Here is a 14199-nt window from a genome sequence, read left to right as displayed (position 1 = left end):
GAAGAGCGATACTCTCTCGCATCTCATTCGGCCGTTCGCGCGACGTCTGACGTTTACGTATAAATAGACCGTATAAATAGATAACGCGTGCGACCGTACGCCGTCGATCTCTCATTTAGTCGGGATTCACACATCCTCCGATCAGACTTCGGAGATTTCTGATATCGATTTCGTATCCCACACAAATTTTTACCCATGGGATCACTGGAATTTGATTTATCTTTTGATCCTCGCGTTTTCTTACATTTTTTTCACATAGTTCGATAATGCGTTTTTTTTTTTTCGTATATTAAGCCGCCGCACGATTTTCCAAATAGTAGGAACAATGATGGTTATGTAGTTAGTAATGGTTTTTCAGAGAATTTTGACTTTTTTAGAGATGTAAAATGAGTTATATAATTATATATTATTAATTACATACTGTACAATATTATAATTATTGCTATATTATATATTACTATTATTACAGCTAGCATATAATTTTAGTTACATCTTTTTTTCATATATTTTTATAAAGATGCAGTTATATCTGTATTTTTCGAATTTTCACAGAATATTTCGAATTACGGACACTGATTACTATAATTGCAGTACCGACAAACTCGAGAAGTGGAATAGTAAATATTAGTTCACTTGTCAAAAAGATTACTTTGTCTCGTAAGGATTTGACTTCTTTTCATTCTTCCGAGAAGAAATAGTTCTTGATATCGCTGATTTATGATTTTACGGTACGAAGCTACGTTGCTCTTCCTTTTCGCATACTTGAATTTGACGGACGTGTGTCGTGCCAATTTGGCAGATCGCGGGACGTCGTCTAGCGCCTTCGAAAGATAGAGAAAGAGAGAGAGAGAGAGAGGATGACGGAATCCCGTGCAACGCATAATTCGTGTTATAATCGTGGATAAGTGAAAGTCGAGTCAGCGAGCGGCGAGGATGACGGTTCCGTTCCTCGTTCGATCGATTTCTTTCCGCAACAGGATCGTTAACCTTTGGAGGGTTCCCGGCTCCGCGCCAAATCTCAAATTGGAACCGAATGTCCCACGCATGCCATATTTTGACTAAGAGTATTGTCACGCGATGATATGAATTTGGGGGGGGACGAAATCGTGAAGTAATAAATAGAAGATAAGATGTGCCAACAGAGATATAATGTGATAATACCAATATAAATGATGAGATAATATTATTATAGAAGAGGGAAATATAAATCTCACAACCATACACACACACACACACATACAGAAATGGAGTTGAAGGATAAATTGAACAGCATTTCAATATTGCAATTGCAATTAGAAGTAAAATATATAAAATATAAATTAAACGAATATATATTTTTAATGCTCCGATTATTTATGACAGCTTGATTTTTTATATTTTTATATGCTTCCTTTTTTATATTTTGTATTATTTTTATATTCCCCCTTTCTTATATTTTGTAATTTTATATACCATTGTATGTTTCGCTTTCGATTTATTGTATGTACGTTTAGAATTTCCGGAAGAAATTCTAATTTCTTGACGTATTTCTCGAAATAGCATGCACAATCGTCCATCGTTCATGATTGGATAAGCCATGTGATGATCATGAATGGAAGATTGAGATAGTTTCGATTAGAGCTCGAATTTCGATAATTTCACAATTGAATGCGAAAATAATACCAGTTCCACATATTTAATTGAACAATTAAATAATAGATATATCGACATATATATAGAACGGCACATGTTTTACATTTTGAAAAAAATTCGATATGAATGAATTTTATTAATATCTATCAATATTTCGTTTTATATATCATATACGTATATTATATATTGGTTTACATTTAAATGGAAATGATCACATTTATTATCTTTGAAAAAAATATACGTAGATATAGAACACACATATCAAGACTGATTTGATTACAGAATATCGAAAGAAGCGATGATGATAGAAATCTAGAATTGTTGTAGAAGAAAATACATATAATACGAGAATAAATACAAAGCGCGGGTTAATAGCGCGGAAAACACGATTATTTTTCTTGGGCAAGTATAGTTGCTCGACTAATACACGCATCAGCTGCGTGCGCCAAACGCGGATTCATCATACAGTATCCAGCTGTACACCCACGATTAACTATTTTCGACTAGGTATTGGCCCCATTCGAAAGGTCGTAGTAGTAATTACAGATCTCATTTCCGGCCCACGTAACTATCCCGCGATTCAAGTTACTTGTTGCATTTTTCATTTTTGCTTCTCGTCGAGATATATACCTACTACTCAATAATACTTTAAATAACGACACGATTCCTCGAAAGTAATATTCCAGATTTAGTTTAATCCTTTGACGAAAATTCATTATTGAAAAAATAAATTATTAATTGGGAAAATATATTGGACATGTTAAAGAAAAAAATTTACATAAAGTAAATCTAGAGAGAGAGAGAGAGAGAGAGAGAGAGATATAATATTCAGTTATGTAAATATATAATTATTTCATATATAAAAAATTATACTCTTTTAAATATAAATTAACAATTCTAAAAGTTATTTTATTTTTGAAGAAATATGTTTTCGTGAGAAAGACTTAATTTGTAGAGTGATTTGTAATTAAATTCTTTCGTTGCCAAGTTTAAATGCAACGTGATAGAGGTATACATTCTCAGATTGCAGAAGGTAAAAAACAAGCAATGATAGAGATCTAGGGCAAAGATTCCGCAAATCTTGAGGCTCATAAACGGCAACGTTTTCGCCTCGAGCAACGTCGCGTCTTATTGAAGGTTACACTGTATCGCATGCATACATTTCGATAAGACACGAAACAATTCGATAAGGATGATAGGAACTGTACAGGCGAACGGAAACTACTGCCAAACTTTCGGAATAGAAATAGATTAGCGCGCATAACTGTGTGCGGAATTTCGAGACTTGGATTACATGAATTATGCGCACAGGGTTTAGGCTGTTTTGTTTGTATAACTGTATTTATTTATAGTCGATACACACACACCGCTTAACCGCGTGAATAAGACTGACGAAATCATGCTAAGTAAGTATTAGAAAATGAAAAAGTTATAACCGTGCACGTTGATATAAAATATGTAAAGTATTTTTTTTCTTATCCACGAAATCCGCTAAAAATATATTTAAGGTCATAGGAATACATTTAATTATATGATTATTATATTTATGCGACTTATATTCTCTCTCTCTCTCTCTCTCTCGATTAATATACAAAATATATGATAAAAACATATCAAATTCTTAATTAATGTAATTGTATAAATATGCATTTAATTATATAAAATCTAATTATACTTACATCTGTTATTTAATCTTAGGATCGATAATCCTTGAATTATTGCGTACTGAAATTGGGCAGTATGCATCGGAAATAATGACGGTGTTTATATTATCCTTGATGTAGTACTGGCATGTGTGTTGTCATACAATTTATAAAGGGATGACGATGACTCACGAACATAAAGAAAAAAATTATTGTGAAGCTTGAGATATATATATCTTTACAATACGATAATTAGACAAAATCATGAGACGATAATAAAATAATAGAAGCAAAGAGAGGGAGAGAGAGAGAGAGAGAGAGAAGAGATAAAATAATTCAAAAAGAATTATATATACAAAAGTTTGTATGTTTATTAATATATATAGAATATTTTTAAAACAATTCTCTATCTAAATTGATTAAAATGGGTGATCATTTTTCTAGCTAGACTATCTAATTAGCTATCTAAGCCTAAGCGATTAACAACGTGACGATGACCAAACAATTTAATAATCAAATCAAAAACAGACTAACGAATATAGATTGACTTGTTTTCCTTCAGTTATTTTGCTGAATTAAATGTTCATGAAGATATAAGAATGCCGACTCTCAAATAAGAATAACTGTCTATTTGCGGAGAGATCGAGCATTTTTTTTTTTTTCCTAGACAGTACGATCGATTGAACGCATAAATTACGCAGTGTAAATTGGGAAAGATGTTAGGTGTTAGATGTTATTTATATCATTCGTCATAAATTGTCTCCGGAAAAAAAAAAAAAACGGCTGAGCATGCTCGTCGGCGTAGACCGGAAAACGAATGCGAATCTTCGGTCGCATTACACGTTCATACATAATCGCACAAACGGACGGAAATAAAAATAATGTGTCATCAGCAAATACACCGGGCTATCGCATTCTTTCATCCGCGACGAGGAGGACGCCTTTTAACTATAAGCGTGCGTAGCTATATTTCTATCGATGCAGCACATCATTCGTTGCACACGTACACACACGTGTAGTAAGATTGTCATACGACGTATCAAATTACGGATTTCGCAAATATCGTACGATAATATATTTTTTTTTTTTTTTAAATATACACGCGATAAAATTGCAATTTTTCATTATTCTGCCCGTATAATATCGCGCTGAAAAAGATGAAATTTTTTTTTTGTTTACTCTAACAAATTAAAATGTTTACAATTGCTCTATTAATCGGCATCAATATTTGATTCAAACAGATTTCTGCGTAAATATAGATATTTACTCGCGTCTTTTTCTCATCGAGAAAAAGAACGATGTATGCATGTAGTTCGGTTAAGGATCAATGACATAACGCGCGGAGAGAGAATGCGGTTTAATTCTTAAATAACAAGTGTGGACTTCCAAAATGTGTCTCTTCGAAATGATCTTTAATACTCGGCGCGGGAGGAGTCAATGTTTTACAAATAGATCTTAGAGCTCGTGCAACACACAGAGAGATGTTAGGGTGGCTCATGTCCAAAATTGGCCCGTCGTGCTTCACGCCGCCCGTATTGAATTTCACGCAATATTTTTCCAACCCGAAAGCTTCATCGTCGGCCCCGAATTTTTTATTGATCTCGATCAAACGCTGCGCTTTATTCAACAATATTCAGATAAATATCTTGCGAACTGTCTCATCGATTTATCTTTTTCGAAATTTTTAGAATTGCCGAATTTACAGAACGATTTGATTACAATATAAACGCAGTTTACGATGATAATATTTCGCGAAAATTATCGTTATCGAGAATGGAGATACTTTGAAAGCTAATGTCTAAAAATTGTAATATAAAAATTGATTTGTTATGTAACAATCTATGAAAATATTTTAATTTAATGTGTAAATAATTATTTCTGGCTCGAAAGTTTACGCGAGATATCTTCTGGCGTGTGTTTGTCGAATACTTGAATATTGGGTGGCTACATCGTGGGGGCACTGGTCGATGCCTATCTTGGTCTCCCGACCACAATCAAAGTCTTCTCTTAACTGGAATTAATCAAACGTCACGCATAAGATTGCATAAATAATGTACCCCTTTTAAAGAGAGAGAACAGATCTTATCTATAATTATATCATTTGACTTGCTTTAAATAGAAGTAAGTAACTAATCTGTATTCTCAAAGTAATCCGTTTTCCGTTTGATAAATGTTTAATTCCTATCGACGATTATAATACGCAATAATGGACAATATTACGGAGACTAAGATAGAATCCGATAACGTGCACAGATTAATGTAGGATATATCTGAATAAGAATAAAGAGAATATATGAAAAAGAATTTTTAATTTAAGCTAATATTAAACCGAAAAACAGTGACTGAATTATCATATTAATTTTTTGCCAACAAAAGCGTATGATTTTCGTCTAAATTTATACTTTTTTGCATTTTTAAAAAAAAAAAAAAAAAAAAAACAACAAGAAAGTCATATATTGCACGTACGAGAAGAAAAGAAATTTAGTAAGAGGATATCACATTTTTTACAAACGCGCGAAGATATCAAAAGATATCAAAAGACCGAAAATCATTGCAGAGAACGATAGAAAACATGGTTTAAGAATCAGGACAGAAGATATATATAGCGGGAGGGATCGGGGTCGGCTACTAAAATATACGCTAAGCAGTATAGCAGAGAAACTCAATCCTCCATTTTAAATGATTATTTGCTTATGATTAGTGCGAAAACATTGTTAGGGCAGAAATTAAGTAAACTATTTTGAGCAACTGTAATTTTCTTATCGTTTCGTAATTATTATCATTTCTATATGTCATTCTATGTGTCATTAGTCGCTATTTCGTATTTAGCACGAAACCATTATAGACATGAAATCAAACACAAATTAATAAATTCTTTTTGTATCAGACATTCACAGCTTGGTGCAATTCGCATCTACGCAAAGCAGGCACTGCCATCGAATCGATCGAAGACGATTTCAGGAATGGGTTGAAACTGATGTTGCTGCTTGAGGTGATCTCAGGCGAGACCCTTCCGAGACCCGACAGAGGCAAAATGAGGTTCCACAAGATCGCCAACGTGAACAAGGCCCTCGATTATATCGCCAGTAAGGGCGTCAAGCTGGTTTCAATTGGCGCGGAAGGTACATTACTTTCTTTTTGAGGCTCGTCTTACGTATTATTTAAAAATATTAGATTGTACTCCTTTTACGTGATTATAGTTATTTTAATGCGTATATTTAATATAAAAACGAGTATTATAAATCGTATAAGATATATATTATATATATTAATAACTTTTCTTTTCGTTCTCTTTGCCATTAATATACTTTGATTATCAAATGAAGGGATTAAAATCCCTTATTCTAGTAAAATTCTCGCTTTCACATTTTTTAATAGAATGATGTATGTAGAATGTAAGAAATAAAACACAATGTAGAATTAATCTGTTTCACATATATGATATATGTTTCTCAAAAGTATCGATGATTTTCTTTTTGGACAGAAATTGTTGACGGCAATTTGAAAATGACCTTGGGAATGATATGGACCATTATTCTGAGATTCGCGATCCAAGATATCTCCGTGGAAGAAATGACCGCGAAAGAGGGTCTGTTGCTCTGGTGCCAGCGCAAGACGGCTCCATACAAGAACGTCAACGTTCAAAACTTCCACCTGTCCTTCAAGGACGGCCTCGCGTTCTGTGCCCTCATCCATCGCCATCGGCCCGACTTGATCGATTACAACAAACTCAGCAAGGATAATCCGCTGGAAAACCTAAACACTGCCTTTGATGTCGCTGAAAAGTACCTCGACATTCCTCGCATGTTAGATCCCGATGGTAAGTATAAATCAAATGATTAAATTAAAACATTATGTATTTAGGTATTTGCGATATACATTTTTATGTCTTTGAAATATATGAAAGATACATGCGTCACTCGTATTGACAGGATCGAAGAAATTAGACAGGTCGAATTTAGGGACACAGAACGGAGCTACGATCGCGGATTTCTTTGAGTATCAAACTCTGACGTGTGTCAAACGCTTAATGTTTATATGTTCCCTTGATATCATATAGATTTGATCAACACTCCCAAGCCGGATGAGCGAGCTATTATGACGTACGTGTCCTGCTACTACCACGCGTTCCAAGGTGCCCAGCAGGTCAGCGTAAAGAAATGCGTGTTGCTCTTTACTCCCTGCCTCCCCCCTACCGTTGTTGTTAAAAACGACCCTTCATTAATACAACCTGTAATTAAATGAATTGTTTCGCTTATATCATTAACGGCGTTTGAACTTGCTAATCGATTACCTTACTATTGTTTTAATTTAATTATTTCACCTCTCAGGCCTGAAACCAATTACGCACTCTGTCACGTAACATTTTTCAATTATGAGATTATGATTATAAAGTAAAATTCTTTGTGTTATTTTTTTCAGTATGATATGTACAAAGGTCGATGCACACATATATTTTGATCACATGAAATATAGATATATTGAGAGTTATTACAATAAATTATGTACTAATTATGTTCCGTTTCTCACTGGACTCGTCTATTGTTAAAATTAATCAATTTTTAACGGCAAAACCGCTAACAACGCATGGTTTGAGTTTCTTCGAATGTGTTTTTCTAGATATGCGAAATACAGCAATGCCTGATGAGAGGGCCGTGATGACCTATGTTTCATCATACTACCACTGTTTTAGCGGTGCTCAAAAGGTGTGTTTCTTGCATTTTGAATTAACCCGTAACAGACGCGTTAAGTGTGCATAAAAATACCATTAATCCGCGTCATTGCGAAAGTCAAACTTTTAATTTATCTCAACAATTTCTTACTTGTCTACACATTTCTAAAATGCAACTAGATATTCACGAATGCATGTATCTTGCTCTTGATGAAAATAAACTCTCTATACTTCAAATGCGTACATATAAACAAAAAATTTTAAGAGAAGGATATATAAGAATTTTCTTATTGTAGGCAGAGACGGCGGCTAACAGAATCTGCAAGGTATTGAAGGTGAATCAAGAGAACGAGCGTCTTATGGAAGAATATGAGCGCTTGGCTTCCGATCTGCTCGAATGGATACGACGAACGATGCCATGGCTCGCGAATCGACAGACTGACAATTCCCTCGCCGGCTGTCAGAAGAAATTGGAGGAGTATAGGACGTATCGACGCAAGCACAAGCCGCCACGCGTCGAACAGAAAGCTAAACTGGAAACTAATTTCAATACTCTACAGACGAAGCTGAGGTTGAGCAATAGACCAGCGTACATGCCCACGGAAGGAAAAATGGTGTCCGACATAAATAAAGCATGGAAAGGTACGGTTTTATCTTGCTTCCCAGTATCCCTCTCCATACACGTGTTTGAATGGAATAACGAACATATTGGAAATGATCCTTAGGCTTGGAGTTAGCCGAGAAAACGTTCGAGGATTGGTTGCTATCTGAGATGATGCGTCTGGAGCGACTGGAACATCTGGCGCAGAAATTCAAGCACAAGGCAGACGCTCACGAGGACTGGACCGCCGGTAAAGAGGAGATGCTTACGTCTCAACATTTCCGGCAGTGCAAGCTGAATGAGCTCAAGGCTCTGAAAAAGAAGCACGAGGCTTTCGAGTCAGACCTCGCGGCGCATCAGGATCGTGTGGAGCAGATCGCAGCTATCGCTCAAGAACTCAAGTAATTTCGAACTTTTTGATCGATACTTTTGATCATCGTTATTTTGATCATCGTAACGTCTTGCGTTCTGTATTGTTACAGCACCCTCGAATATCACGACAGCGCATCCGTGAACGCCAGGTGCCAACGTATTTGCGATCAGTGGGATCGTTTGGGTACGCTCACCCAACGTAGGCGTCAAGCTCTCGACGAAGCGGAGAAAATCCTAGAGAAGATAGACGTCTTGCATTTGGAGTTTGCCAAACGCGCTGCTGTGAGTACATTTGTAGATTATATTGCCCGCTCTTTATTATATGTGATGTCTGTTATATCTGACGTCTGACATGATTTTCAGCCGTTTAATAATTGGTTGGATGGAACCAGAGAAGACCTAGTGGACATGTTTATCGTCCACACAATGGAAGAAATCCAAGGCTTAATGGACGCACATGCCGCGTTCAAGGCTACCCTCGGCGAAGCGGACAAGGAGTACAACTCGATTGTAGGTTTGGTGCGCGAAGTTGAATCCATAGTTAAGCAATACCAGATTCCCGGCGGCCTGGAGAATCCTTACACTACTCTCACTGCAATGGTATATTGAAGGATAAATTATTGATACATATATATTATAGAAATGAATCTCAAATTAATCAGTATATTATTTGTTTTATAGGATCTTACCAAGAAATGGAGCGACGTTAGACAATTGGTTCCTCAACGCGATGGTACTCTGGCCGCTGAACTTCGCAAACAACAAAGTATCCTTGCTTTACGATATACGACATTAGTATTTATTAGTTTATTATATATAAATAATCTCTTCTCTGAAAATTGGTATTTATTAACCGGCGTATTTTATATTAAAATTTCTATTACAAGCTTCAATGACACCCAATTTTCAACGATCACACAAATATACATTTCAAAAGATATTTCCTGAAATGTGAAAACAGATAATGAATTACTTAGACGACAGTTTGCTGAGAAAGCTAATGTCGTCGGACCATGGATAGAACGTCAATTGGATGCCGTGACTGCGATTGGCCTCGGCCTTCAGGTAATAGATGTCATCTGCATTATGTAAAGATTTACATCGTTTATATTACATTCAGATTTTTGAATATTTGTATCTATATTTTAGGGAACTCTTGAGGATCAATTACATCGTCTAAAAGAATACGAACAGGCGGTGTATCAATATAAGGCACATCTCGAGGAATTGGAGAAAATCCACCAAGCAGTTCAGGAAGGCATGATTTTCGAGAACCGTTACACTCAGTATACCATGGAGACTCTACGTGTCGGTTGGGAACAGCTTCTAACCTCAATCAATCGTAACATTAATGAAGTCGAGAATCAAATTCTCACCAGAGATTCGAAGGTACTTCTAAATTAGATTTCTCTAAATCACAAATAGTGTATATGTTGTTTGCCATATGTTTATATGTTACTGCACAGGAATTTCAAGAATAACAACTAGCGCGTTTTTTTTTTTATTTTAGGGCATCACCCAGGAACAGTTGAATGAATTCCGCAGCAGTTTCAATCACTTCGACAAAAACAGGACGGGCAGATTGGCACCGGACGAGTTTAAATCTTGCCTCGTGTCTCTGGGTTACTCCATTGGAAAGGACAGGCAGGGCGACATTGACTTCCAACGTATTCTGGCCATCGTCGATCCCAACAATTCGGGCTACGTTCACTTTGACGCCTTCCTCGATTTCATGACGCGCGAATCCACCGACACCGACACGGCAGAACAAGTCATCGACAGCTTCCGCATTCTTGCTGGCGACAAGGTAACAGAATATTAAAACTTTCTGCAGCAACAACTTTCACAACGATGAAAGAGAGCGTATCAATCAACGTAAATTCTCTTGCCCTTTAGCCTTATATTTTGCCGGACGAACTGAGGAGGGAACTACCGCCCGATCAGGCGGAATATTGTATCCAGCGAATGCCTCCGTATAAAGGACCGAGTGCCGTTCCCGGCGCACTCGATTACCGCTCCTTCTCGACGGCCTTATACGGCGAATCTGATCTGTAGATAAATGATAATGATATCAAAATTGGTAAAAATGAAAAAAAAGGATCGGGTGTACACATCAGCTGACAGGCGAACATGCCTAAAGATTTGTCCTATTGTTTTAATACTCTAACGCATAAACGTATTTTCATGACGTATTTGACGATATGTTTTACGAAAATGGAGCTTACTACAGGAGCTCTCAGTACAATACATACGCAATCAGTCATTACGCTAAATATTAATCACTGTGTACGTATACGCGCGCATACATATTAGAGGCTGTTGAAATATCGGGGACTAAGAAAGAATAAGCGATATCATTTTAACGCAAAGGAATCTAAGTGTATCATATAGAGAAAAGTAAACATTAACTTTTCCAGCAGAATATCTTTCGCGCACGAATAAAAATTAAAATTACATATCAGAGAGATATACATACAGAATAAAAAGATTATGTATTTACATAAGTATACTAATGCGACAATAATGAATATGATATATTTGGATACCTTTCGTTAAAAGGATAGAAACTCTTTAACACGTAAATTTATAACACCAAGTTCGAAATTGATATACTCTTCTAAAGATTCTTCTAAACTTTTTGCTACATATTTATTCTTCTATTCTTTTATGTAGCCTATACTGAAATGAGACAACTTGGATTTTTCCTTTTTTCTTTCGGGAAAACAAGTGCCAATCGATAAGTAAGATTTTGTACGATTCCTCTCTTTGCGAAAGTCTCGAAAAGGAATTGAATATCAAGCTATTAAACTTGAGACATGGCAAAAGGAAAAGCTCACATATTTGTATATGTGTTAGTGAGTGCATTGATACTAGAGGCTCTCCGAATTATTATTATTACTAGTAGTATTACTAGTACTATTTCCTTTATGTGTATTGGAATATTAATTCTAAAGTTCTACAATATATTCTACATTTTTTTGTATAATTATATAGCGGAAGATATATATAAATATATATTTTTAGACTTGCAATTTTGCCATTGTAGCGTGACACGAATTTAATGTTTTTGAATTGGATTTTACTGACGATAGAATCCATTATATATCTTTATTACATTTTATAATCGTATCGTGTTTGTCGATAAATGATTGTGCTCCCTCTTTCAAAAATTGCCAAATTTTCTGTCGCATATCGGGTGCACACGTTATGAAGCGTTGACATTCGGTTCACGCCATAGATCAATGTTCGCACAAATATACGAAAAGAACGATGAGATATTAAAGCTCAGAAGAGTAATAATAACGAACTTTGCGAGTCTTAACGATATAAATCGACCTTCTCGCCAAGTATCCAGAAAATGTACGCTCGAAATCGAATAATGTTCATATTTTTTTAGTGAGCGCGGCATTACGAATCCTTAAAGATGAAGCTGTGTCTCGCTTTATACACTTTGTGTAAATCGTATATTAAAGATACGCGAGAAACGAATATGCTGAACGAAGCAAATTATTTATTTATTTGATTTTAATTATTATTTATTATATCGCTCCGATATGTGTATTGATTTTACGGTAGTTAATGAAATACTTTTTCTCAAAGTATTTATTTTTATAAATAATTGCGCGAGGAGCGCGATAAGGGGCGTTAATTGTAATATAGAGTCCACCATGTAAATCTCTAAACCACAGCTGCCATTTCTCGTATCACATTTTAAATAGCCTTATCTATATATCAAAAATGACGTCAGTCATCTGATCATTATATTATTATTGTTCGAAATCGCGGAAGTCATTCTTTCGATAAAAACGCTCGCGTGTGAAATGCAATTATTTTTATCGGTAAAAGCATATTACAAGCTTTTTCCGTTTCGCTTGTTGCGCTTTAATACGCTTCTCGATGTCTCTATCTTTTTTTTAATGTTTTTTTCTGTTTACATAATTTCTCATTCCTATGTGTTCCTTTTTCTTTCTCTCTTTCGGGATATATTACATATTGGGCACACAGAGATGAATAATGTACGAGAAACACGCCAAAGCAGAACGCCGACTGCTGGAACAGTATACACTAAATAATGATAAACGACGAACACGCACACGCACTTTCTCACATGTACATGTATACACTGAAAAAGAAGAAATATACGTAATATCAAAAAGGGAAGCGTATATCTTGATACGTATCTGATCTATCTGCAAAAGAATTTTGAACTTTCAAAGATGAAGTTCGAATATTCGGCAGATTAACAAAGTCTTCGAACACTTTGTTACTGAACAGTTGTCAAATAGATGAATACACATTATCATTTATATACACGTAATTGTAATTATATTATTATCATTATTATTATTATTATTATTATTATTTTACAGTATTTGTAAAATTGCGACAATTTGAAAATGGAAGCCTTACTAAAGAAAAAAAAAACAAAAAAAAAACACGGCCGCCTTGCGTTGCATTACACATTTATCAGCTATTATTGTATACTTGTTTTGCCCATTTCATCTTCCTAAACTAGATTAATAACAAATAACATTGTGAGACAAGAATATCGGGGAAAATAAAGAAATATTTGAAAAAAATATATCGCATCAGTTTATTTTTTTTATCTTGGATGAAACGTTTTATGTTCGAAATGTTTCTCTTGATGCGTTTATCGAAAAATTTGTCTCGTTAAATTAAGATGAAATTCGCCTGCTTTATATTTGTATAGTTTATTTAGGAAATACCTACTTAGGAGAAAGACTATATTATATATTAATGAATCATCTTTCAATATAGAAACATGTACAACGAATGCGTGTGTGTGGTTAAACGATGCTTTTTTATTCCAAGTACAAAAATTTTCGATACACATCAGATTCGATATATCGGACTCGAGTCTATGAATGAATCGAGTGAAATTTATTTATTCATCGACGTATCTCTCATGAGACAAAAAAGATTTATTAACAATCGCGTAAAAATTTACAGATAAATTAGCGCATGGTACGCTACGCGAAAAGAACGTTATCTTACACGCTATTCTTATACGTAATTCTATTAATATTTACATAAAAGAGACTTTAATGATAATATCACCGCTCTGTGCGTTTTCGCTCGATTATATATGGCTATTACATGATCGTACAAAAAAAGTACACGATACATTTTATTAAAATAATCACCCGAAAATAACCTTTTTCGTAGCATCGGCGACTGTAAGTGAATCAGTTTCCTCGAAAAGGCAACAGAATTTAAATTTTGCAGCAATAAAGAGAGACAATATATATGTATATATA

General features: G+C 35.0%; 1 protein-coding gene across 8 annotated transcripts in view; it reads left to right on the top strand.

Moving 5' to 3' along the window:
* LOC115243322 (alpha-actinin, sarcomeric) overlaps positions 1-13500 on the top strand; it is a 20392-nt gene extending 6892 nt beyond the window's left edge. For 5 of the 8 annotated variants that reach the window (XM_029820207.1, XM_029820205.1, XM_029820208.1 and 2 more), the window contains exons 3-14: positions 6163-6397; positions 6760-7095; positions 7336-7421; positions 8244-8589; positions 8673-8949; positions 9031-9202; positions 9284-9520; positions 9602-9686; positions 9882-9985; positions 10070-10309; positions 10431-10727; positions 10817-10975. In XM_029820207.1, coding sequence (XP_029676067.1) covers positions 6163-6397; positions 6760-7095; positions 7336-7421; positions 8244-8589; positions 8673-8949; positions 9031-9202; positions 9284-9520; positions 9602-9686; positions 9882-9985; positions 10070-10309; positions 10431-10727; positions 10817-10975 — 2574 coding nt within the window. Of the gene's footprint in view, positions 1-6162; positions 6398-6759; positions 7096-7335; positions 7426-7895; positions 7982-8243; positions 8590-8672; positions 8950-9030; positions 9203-9283; positions 9521-9601; positions 9687-9881; positions 9986-10069; positions 10310-10430; positions 10728-10816 lie in introns of all 8 variants that reach the window. The other 3 variants (XM_029820209.1, XM_029820204.1, XM_029820202.1) reach the window with 3 other exon arrangements.
* Positions 13501-14199: the final 699 nt, after the last annotated feature.

Source organism: Formica exsecta, unplaced genomic scaffold, assembly GCF_003651465.1.
Source record: "Formica exsecta isolate Colony F162 unplaced genomic scaffold, ASM365146v1 scaffold72, whole genome shotgun sequence".
Classification (NCBI taxonomy): domain Eukaryota; kingdom Metazoa; phylum Arthropoda; class Insecta; order Hymenoptera; family Formicidae; genus Formica; species Formica exsecta.
This window is presented reverse-complemented; position numbering and strand designations above follow the sequence as displayed.